The 10,993-nt window shown below is 26.7% G+C and overlaps 1 protein-coding gene across 1 annotated transcript; it reads left to right on the plus strand.

Moving 5' to 3' along the window:
- Positions 1 to 30: 30 nt before the first annotated feature.
- LOC122520947 (AP-3 complex subunit delta-1) lies at positions 31 to 6,288 on the plus strand. The gene is made up of 14 exons (XM_043641278.1): positions 31 to 452; positions 608 to 703; positions 822 to 950; positions 1,052 to 1,462; positions 1,939 to 2,012; positions 2,225 to 2,668; positions 2,745 to 2,972; positions 3,054 to 3,216; positions 3,355 to 3,537; positions 3,635 to 4,058; positions 4,204 to 4,472; positions 4,787 to 5,356; positions 5,440 to 5,865; positions 5,954 to 6,288. The coding sequence occupies exons 1-14, from the start codon at positions 357 to 359 to the stop codon at positions 6,044 to 6,046; spliced, it is 3,606 nt and encodes a 1,201-aa protein (XP_043497213.1). The 5' UTR covers positions 31 to 356; the 3' UTR covers positions 6,047 to 6,288.
- The last annotated feature ends 4,705 nt before the right edge of the window (positions 6,289 to 10,993 follow it).

Here is a 10,993-nt window from a genome sequence, read left to right on the forward strand (position 1 = left end):
ATAATAATAATAATAATAATAATGAAACTAATATCAAATTAAATATATTCGTAAAATTGTCGCGGATTTCATTAGTAAACACCGGGTATACATCTATTCTTAACAAGTCTTTGGTACTACATATGTAATACATATGATCGGTATGATCTTTTAGTAGTTCTCATATCTACCTACCTGTCAAATTAAAATGTAAATGAGAGATATTACTTGTGCGAAGTGTAAAGAACTTTTAATCGTACGGTAATGCAATCGATGCAATTTATCCGATTAACTCGGAATATTAAGGAAAGATAGAAAGAAACCTTACGAGTAATCAAGAGAGTTCGTTCTAGTATCTAACCAGTTAAATACCAGTTATGGCTCTCCGTAAAGTAAAAGGAAATTTCGAACGAATGTTCGACAAAAATTTGACGGATTTAGTACGTGGCATTAGAAATAACAAAGAGAATGAGGTAAATTTTAATTAAATTTTATATATAATTTTGTCTATTTCATTTCTTTTTATTTTTATAAAAAACAAAAATGACACGTAACTTAACCTAACTTTGTAATAATTTTGAATTAAAGGTGAATCTCTTTATAATGAATTTGTTTGTTATCGTGTTAGGCAAAATATATTACACAATGTATAGAAGAAATAAAACAAGAATTACGTCAGGATAATATTGCGGTAAAGGCAAATGCAGTTGCTAAGTTAACATATGTAAGTGAGGGTTTCATATGCTAATTTTAAAGTATCGCTTTATCTCTAACTAGATAATTATGTTGTTTTCTATTCAAATCTATAGTACAACTTAATAACACTATTTATCTTTCTATAGTTGCAAATGTTAGGCTACGATATTACTTGGGCTGGATTTAATATAATTGAGGTCATGTCATCTGCCAAATTTACCTATAAACGTATTGGATATTTAGCAGGTAGTCAAAGCTTTCACGCAGATACAGAGGTATGATTTCTATTCGTTGTTCGACATACAAATAGTTTGGGATAAATAATTTCATTTTAGAATGTGTGAATAAGGATTATTTATTAATTTAATTCTTACAGCTTTTAATGTTGACTACAAACATGATACGCAAAGACTTAAATAGTCAAAATCAATATGACGCTGGATTGGCTCTTAGCGGTTTATCTTGTTTTATAAGTCCAGATCTGGCACGTGATTTAGTTAATGATATAATGACTCTATTAACATCTACAAAGCCATATTTACGGAAGAAAGCAGTTTTAATGATGTACAAGGTGTTCTTGCGATTTCCAGAAGCTTTAAGGCCTGCTTTTCCTAGATTGAAAGAAAAACTTGAAGATCCCGACAGTGGTGTACAGTCTGCGGCAGTCAATGTAGTTTGCGAGTTAGCAAGGAAGAATCCAAAAAATTATTTAAGCTTGGCGCCTGTATTTTTCAAATTAATGACAACGTCAACTAATAACTGGATGCTCATTAAAATAATTAAATTGGTAAGTCTGTTCTGTAATATTACATCGATTGGTCAATTAAACACAGAAAGATTTAAAATTGATATAAAAAGACATAAGAGCTGTTATCAATGAATGTATATATATTTATATATATCATTTTTAACTTCGAGCCTAGTAATGTTGATCTTATTTCACATGCTCAGTTCTCCACTATAACACTGATTGAGCCGAAAATGGGTCGGCGACTTACTCAACCACTAATTGACCTGATTTCAAGGTTTTTTTACTAGTTGATTACTTTGATATAAAAAAAAGCATTGATATATATTTAATTTAGATCACATAGTAGTAGTAAAGATATGGTAGAAGTATAAAAGTATCGTCATTATTGATTTTATTCTGTGTTGTCTATAAATGATTTATAGAATATATATATATATGTATATATATATATAAATATTTATATTGTTTGTTATTACATATTGCTTAGATTGCAACTAAAATTATATTTACAGTTTGGCGCCTTGACACCTCTAGAACCTAGGCTTGGCAAAAAGCTAATAGAACCCCTTACCAATTTGATACACAGGTATTTAACGTATTTATATTGATATTTTCCCCTCCCATATATCCCAATAATTGTAGATTTTATCATAGCGAGTAAAATAGTTCCATGTGTTATATAATATAAATATGTATATGTTTGTCTCGGCTATTCTATAGCTTTTATTAACAAGGATTATTAATAAGTTATGAATAGGTTATTAATATCATTAATAAAATTATTTTTATTATTTTTAGTACATCTGCTATGTCTTTACTATATGAGTGCATCAACACCGTAATAGCTGTATTGATTTCTATATCGTCTGGCATGCCAAATCATTCAGATTCAATACAACTCTGCGTGCAGAAACTAAGAATATTAATAGAAGATTCTGATCAAAATTTAAAATATTTGGGCTTGTTAGCAATGTCAAAAATATTAAGGACACATCCTAAAAGCGTACAAGCTCATAAAGATCTTATTATGCAATGTCTTGATGATAAAGATGAAAGTATAAGATTGCGTGCCTTGGATTTATTGTATGGAATGGTATCTAAGAAAAATTTAATGGAAATAGTTAAAAAATTAATGGTGCACATGGACAAAGCTGAAGGCACTACATACAGAGATGAATTACTTTCAAAGATCATACAAATCTGTTCTCAAAATAATTACCAATTTATAACATATTTTGAATGGTAAATTAATAATATATTTTTATGGTAATAATTAAATAGATACTCGATAGTTTGTATATAAGTTATGTATTTATAGGTACATATCTGTATTGGTGGAACTCACACGAATGGAAGGCACCAAGCATGGACCATTAGTAGCCACTCAATTACTTGATGTAGCGATCCGGGTACAAGCTATACGTAAATATGCAGTTCACCAATGTGCCTTACTACTTGAAAATTCCTATCTTTTGACTGGTCAACCACGAGCTACTATGTCTGAAGTTTTATATGCAGCTGCTTGGATATGTGGAGAATTTTCTAGGTAATAAATTATATATAGCATAATATTTTCATTAAATAACATATTTAAATTTTCATTTTTGAAAATTTATAATATCAATAGCGAACTAGAAGATCCTTTAGCAACTTTACAATCAATGTTGCGATCACAAGCATCCAGTTTGCCAGGACATATTCAAGCAGTTTATGTGCATAATATTTTAAAACTTGCTACGGCAATATTATCTAAAGCAGAGAAAGAAGGTGACAGCGAAACGATGGAACAAGTAAATTATATTCTTTTATGAATTTATTGGATATTATTGTTTTTTATGAATAAAATTATTATATATTATCAAATGATTGCATTTAGATATAAACAGTAATGTAACCAGTATATTTATAGTCTTTCTTTGATTTTTTAGATTTTTGCGTTGAAAGATAAAATAGCAGCATTTGTGTGTAGCGGTGACTTGGAAGTTCAAGAAAGATCTAGTTCAGCATTAGTTTTATTTGAATGCTTGAAAGAAAATCCTGGCTTGGCTGAAGAATTAATGGAAGCATTTGAAGGTGAACTTAATCCTGTCGCTCCTAAAGCTCAAAGAAAGGTATACAATATATTATTTATTTTTGTTAAAAAGGAAATATATTTCATAAATATTTTTTCTTTTAATATTAATTAATTTCTTAATACATTTTTTTTAGGTACCTATCCCTGATGATTTAGATTTAGATTCATGGATTAACGATCCACCATCAGAGAGCTCTGATTCTGAAGATATGGATATGAATGAAATATTTGTTAAATCAGAAAAATCTAATAATTCCTTTATGAAACGAGAAACGAATGAACCTACGGTAGAAGAACTTCAGAAGAGGAGAGAAGCCAGAAAATTAGAACAGCAAAATAATCCTCATTATTTGAAAGGATCATTTAAAAACTCCGCTTCTTATCATAATTCAACATCTCTTTACGAAGACTTTGAAAACATTCCAGTTGCTGAATTAGACATACCGGTATCTTTGAAAATATCGAATTATTCTGATACCAGTAAATATCACAATATGAATGTGGATAATAATCATAAGAGACATAAAAAACATGGCAAGAAAAAGAAATCGAAAAAAAGTAAATATTTCTCTTTTACACATTAACATTATGCAAGAGTATGTTTTATTATTAATTATCGATATTAAGATGCATTATTACGTTATTATTTTTATGCATTGTTTCTTTTCTCCTTCTTTTTTTTTTACTATTATTTTCTTATTAGATAAACAATCTGCATCGGAAGATGAACATGAAGAAGATTATCCTATGCAAGTTGTAAATACAGGTATTGGTGAACTTCCACCAGGAGCAGAAATAAGTGATAGCGATGATTATGATATGGTCGATGCAAATGATCCTCATCGAGCTTTAAATATCGATTTAGACATGCCTTTAAGAGAGGATGAAAGATTACCGGTTTTGGAACACCGAGTAGTAGAGAATAGTCCAAATCAGAAAGTAAAAGAAGCGAAGACAATAAAAAAAGATAAGGTAATATTTTGTTTTTCCTTCCTTGATATATAAGGTGATAAAAAAGAAGGGTTTATAACTTCTAGAGTAGATAATATTCACCAAATATTTGTTTTAACTGAAACAAGATATTGTTTCTAACTTTGAAGATATTCATTTTTTGGTCCATGTTTATTAAGATTTCTTTTTTATCATTTGGCGAAAACTGTCTATTTTAGAAGTTATGAATCCCTTTTTTTTAGTCACTTTGTTTGTATATATTAATGTATGATTGTTTAATTAAATATGACGTATAAAAGAGAATATAATATATATTTTATTATTTGTATCGATAGGGTCATAGGAAAACTAAAAGAAAGAGTAAATGTGTTCAAGAAAAAGAGGCTGATAATCAAATAAATATGACTGATATGTGGTTAGAAGATAATATCGAAGAAGTAGGTTCTTCCTCTATTCAAGATTACACAGAAGTGAATAGTAAAGAAAATGTAGATATACGAAAGGATAGTAAGCGAAAAAAATCTAAGAATCAGGAGAAACATAAAAAAGTCAAGGATGACGATATGAAACATAAAAAATCCAAAAAATCCAAAAGTAAGAAAGAAAAAAAATCGTCCGATTATGAAGAAACAGCTGGTATATCTACGCCCTCCAAAGAAATATTACCAGAATTAAGGAATGATTTAGTTATTACTGAAAATAGTTTGAATTCCATTCAACCATTGATCGCTTATGAAAAATTATCTAAGAATAAAACTATTTCTATGATGTATGAATTAAAGCAAATAGCTGATGACACTAGTAAAATAATTGTATCAATACTCATTACTAATATAGGGCAAAAGCTTGTTAAAGAAATAAGGTTCGATATTACGGATACGTCAACATTGAAATTAATGAAAAATGTAATCTTTTGTCTTTTATTATTACGATTTATAATTTTTGTTTTGTTAAATGAAAATTTTAAATTTTCTTTCTATTTTTACAGGATGGTGAAGAATATGGAATGAAACTACCATTCCAACTACCTCCACAATCAAGTAAAGAGACTCAATTTACAATATTAATATCCGATGTAACGTTTGCTCAAAAATTGAGAGGGACATTAACGTATATGCTGGAAAATCTGGATGGAACAATACAAGAAAAACTTGATTTCACTATAAATTTGTCGTGCAGTAAATTTATGGTTGGACATTTGTCCCACAAGGACATACTAACGGAGTTACTTAAAAGCGGTCAACTAGTGTCTAGAATTAGAAAAGAAATTCTTTCGTCTCAGGAATTTAATGCAGTTTTGAACACTGTCTGTTGCAAATGTAATCTCACTCTCGTGGAACAAATAAATGATACTGCATCTTTGTATGGTCATTCATTGAAAGGACATCATGTGTGCCTTTTATTAAAATATAATGTAAGTTTTAATAGAATGTTATACGATTTTAAAAATTAATTTTAATTATTTCGATGTTATAGTCGTAATGTTTATTTCAATGTTTTAGAAATCGACAGGTAATTTGTTGATCGAAGGTAAAGGTGACAATAACTCTCTCCTATCAGGAATTGCGGATGAGATAACAAGGCTTTTGACATAAGAGAAAGTGTACCTATGTTTTAAAACAAAGATAAAACAACTAATGATTCCTATCATTCATTACAGTCATATTCAACAAACCTTTGCATTATGCGAAGAAATATTTTCCAGGATCTGTTATGTATGAGACAACAATGATTATAGGAAAATCTCACCTGCTAATTCATTAATCATTACATATTTTCAGATGGAGTTCTTATCTAAGCACTGTATAATTTAGAATTATTAAATTTGTTAAATATACATATATAAGAGTTATACATACATATGTATACATATATACATGGATAAATACATAAAAATATATACATGTATATGTGGGTTATCAGGATTCTAAAAAGAAAAAAAAAAGAAAAAGGACAGAAAAGAAAAACAGGGAAAAGAACAAATTTATTCACCAATTCAAAAGACATCGATACAAAAAGTAAGGAAATAATTGGAACTAATTGATATTATTTCGGAGTCACCTACTTTTTGTACTGTTGCCTCTTTGATCTTGTAAATTTATTTACGAAAGAAGAAAAAGAAAAAAAGAAAAGAAAGTTAAAAAAAAACAAAAAAGAAAAAAGAACGAAGAATTTTGATATCTTGTAAAAATTATAAGATATCATTTCTATCTTCTCTATATTGTCATGTTGCATCTCATGCATATGTGAGAATGTATAAAATATAATAATATTATTTAGTGGCGATAATAATTATACCTTCTCTGCATGCGGTATTATGTTTATAATAATATTATAATATTAATATTTTTTCATATACATCTAAAAATTATGTCGTAAACCATTTATATAAAATATAAGTGAACAAAAAAAAACAAAAAAGAAAAGATAAGAAACAATATGTAAATAGCTTGTGCCTGTAATCTATGCTTACAAAGATTCTTTTATTGGCCAAAATTTTTCTCTTTCTCTCTTTTTCTCTTTCTTTCTCTCTCTTTCTCTATATCTCTCTCTCTCTCACCATCTCTAATTTGATTTAATATGATAACGAAATATCTCTTATTAAAAATTCATTCGCTAAAATAGAATCAGAATGCATGATATACAAAATTAAATAACATTTTAGAATTTTATCCAAAGAAAAAGAAAAGAAACAAAATAAAAAAGATGCGAAATTTTTCGAATTGAATTGAACACAGTACTCGTGTTTTCTCTTTGCATTTAAAATATCTATCATGCTTGTGTTAGAAATTGTGATTTTCATTTATTCTAAAAATGGAATTATGTCTATTACAATGTGAACGTTGTAAAAAGAAATAATTAAATTATTAGAACAACATAGAGGAAAAAACAAGTTAAAAATAATTATGTTTGTAACGTTCCCACGTCGAGAAATAATTACATGTGTAATTATCTAATATATTTTCGAAATTTTTTACTCATCCTATCTTTCGCTTTTTCTCTATCACTTTTTCTTTTTATGTTACATATAAACATATATTATAAAAATCGAGAGAAAATAAATGAAAGAAAACAAATTAATCAATGATTGAACTTATATTTAATTTTAATGAAAGCAACGATTAGATTAAAAGATTTAAAAGTGATCGATTAATTGCAAAATAATAAAATGTAGAATGTTCCACAGGATGTTTAAATAATTCAAGAAAAAAATAAGAAATAATCATAAAAACGAGTCATGTGAGATTCTATGACTATTTAATTCTATACTATTATTAAAATGTTTTACGTTAATTGTCTTGAAGATAATAGATTACCGGTTTAAAAAAGATCCTACTGTTCTTACTGTATATTTTTTTTACAACCTCATCTGTTTGTCTTTTTTTGTAAACTTCCAATCTGTGTATGTAACTAATTGTGTATCTAAGATCTTTATCAAAAAATGAAATGGAAGTAGTAAAACAAAAACGCGATTCGATCGGCTAGATAAGAGAAGCAAAAAAAATAATATTATTTCTGCATGAGATTTTTATTATTTTTATATGACGATGCATATACCTTATATATTAAATTTTATTATATATCTCTATAGAAATATATATACATATATATATATTTGCTATGAATGCTTGTAATTTTAAAAAGTAAAATATACTGTATACTTTTTTTTTTCTCTACATATTAACTTTTTCCTTGAATTTAATTTTAATATATATTATACATATATTATATTATATTTTAGTTTTGATTATAAATTATATATATATATATTATAATATATATATAATATATAATAAAAATATATAATTATATATATTTTTATTATTTTAATATAACATTAAAATAAAGAATAAAATAAAAATATATAACGTTTTTTTTAAATTAAATAATTATTCGTTAGTTTTAATTTTTTCTTTGTCTTATTGTTAGCCTTGAAACGTTATAATGATAAGAAAATAGGTTGGATGCTCGATGAGATCAGGTGAATCACGATGTAAAGCAATGTCCTTCGTTAAAATTAGTAGATCTCTTGTATGAGTTTATTCATTATTAGAATTCCAACGAATTAACACGGATTATGTTCAAAATTGCACACATTTGTCTAAAGTCTTTACCCTTTTTATCTTTTCCTCAAAAAAAAGAAAGAAAAACAGATCTTTCATTCATCAATTTATATATATATATTTAAATATCATATTTTTAATAATTATCTATATTATTTATATGGACAAAAATGTTTCGATTAAACCTTATATTTTCAAATGGAAAAAAGAAATCAAACGTGTTTTGATTATTCTTAACAATATTAGCTCTTCAATGACAACAAACAACAAAAATGTTTGTCATATATGAGGATATATATATATATATATATATATATACGTGTTTATAATATTGCGGGACACGTGGAACAAAATAAGAAATGTTATTTAAAATTTAAAAAATTAATCGAGTACCTTAATACTTCCCGTTGAAAATATATTTATACGTATATTTCGAAAAAAAAAAAGATGTGAAAACAATAGCAATTACTTACAAATGTAATAAATTTAATATCCCATAGGAAAGGTCTAATGTCTATAAATATAAGTGAATAATGAAATAATTTTTAATAATTAAATGAATTAAAAATGCAACTTTTATATTTTTCTAATATTTGCCATTTATTGTACCAAATATCTTTCATTCGTTCTCATCATTTTTTTTCTTTTTTTTTTTATATCTTACTATATTCAAATTTTTTTCTACATTACGTGCGTTATTTACCCCGTTACCCAATGATAAAACGACAATCTTAAGAGTTGGAATTCGATTGATATGAATCGAACAAACATTATCAAGATATACTACATAAACACGATAATTCTACCTGTAGATCTGATTTCCACGTCTTTTTTTTCTTTTTTTCTTTTTTTTTGTGTGTTTTTTTTTTCATTTTCTATCTTCTCTCAATGACAATTTATTTTTCAAATCGTTTACAATTGTTTCGACAAACAAATAGAAATGGTAAAAAAGTATATCAAATGTTCTAAGTAAATAGATAAATTTCTTGGAATAATTATTTTAATCTGTTTTTTGATACGCGCGATTTTGATAATAATTATTAATGTATAAATTAAAATGTCGAACAGAAAACCGAAAAAACTGATCTTCTTATGGACAATAATCATTCGTCGTTGATCATAGAAGATACGCAGATTAGAACGTAAGAACAATTTACGGAACTATCATCATATACCTGTATATATCGTAAGATAGAATAGTTCGTTTACAGTAGACGACTAGCAACCCCTCCATGGACCCCTCACCCCTTCTTTTCGGTCCTTCAAACATAATCTATTTATAAACTTACGACTTATTGTATACCGATTAGTCTTTCGAAGTACTATCCCGTGTATATTCTACAACGATAAACGTGCATTTGAAAGAAATTATTTTTGGCAAAATATTCTCGAAGGATAATAACAAAAAAACACATACAATTTTAGAATACTTCGTTCAATGTATAGATTAAAAGTAAAATTTATAAGTGTGTTTTCTATCAATTGATCCAAGGATCATCGATCATCTTTCTTTTTTTCCTCTCTTATATAAATAAATATATATATATATATATATTGTACACACAACATATATTTATTAAAAAGTCAATAACAATATAATAGTAACAATAAGAACAAACAAGAGAATAATATATATATATATATCATAATTGTGCATGTGAATAGTGAAATTAAATTAATCAAATATTTTTCATATAATTGTAATAATAATAAGAAATTATAATATATCATAGTTACGCCTGAATAGAATAAAATTAACGGAATCTCGAATATTTTTCAAACAATTGTCAAAACATATTTAAAATAAATTAATAATAATAATAATAATAATAATAATAATAATAATAAGAAATAATAATGTATCATAATTGTGAGTGAATAGTGAAGTTAAATAATAGTTAAAAATAAATTTTAAATAATATATATATATATTTAGTGAGAGAGAGAAAGAGAAAGGGAAAATAGTGGTAGAAATATATCCGTGTATTTACAATAAAGGTTTAAGTTTACTCGATCGTGAGGATATAAAAGTGTAAAAGAGAACACTCACTACCGATCTTTACGTACGAGACAGAGGAAAACGAAATGGCAGGAGTGCGAACCGCGTGCCGTGGTGTACTATATAAATAATACTTCGCGCAAAGACAAATCAGTCGACTTGCGGCCGCCGTACCTGTCACGGCATAAAATGCAACGTTAATACTTTACGAGAAAATTAGTTTACTTCGACGTATATACATACACATACATATACATACATACACACATACATATATATATATATATACATATATATACAATATTTCTTGTTTTTTTCGTTGAAACAAACCAAAAAAAAACAAAAAAGTTAAAAACCTTTCCCCTTATCTTATTTCTTCTTCTCTTTCTTTCTTTATTATTCCTTTCACTCTCCCTCTTGTTCTTGTTCTTGTTGTTCTTCTTCTTCTTTTACTTCTTATTTTATAACTCACTTACAAA

This window comes from Polistes fuscatus, unplaced genomic scaffold, assembly GCF_010416935.1.
Source record: "Polistes fuscatus isolate 324 unplaced genomic scaffold, CU_Pfus_HIC Scaffold4, whole genome shotgun sequence".
Taxonomy (NCBI): domain Eukaryota; kingdom Metazoa; phylum Arthropoda; class Insecta; order Hymenoptera; family Vespidae; genus Polistes; species Polistes fuscatus.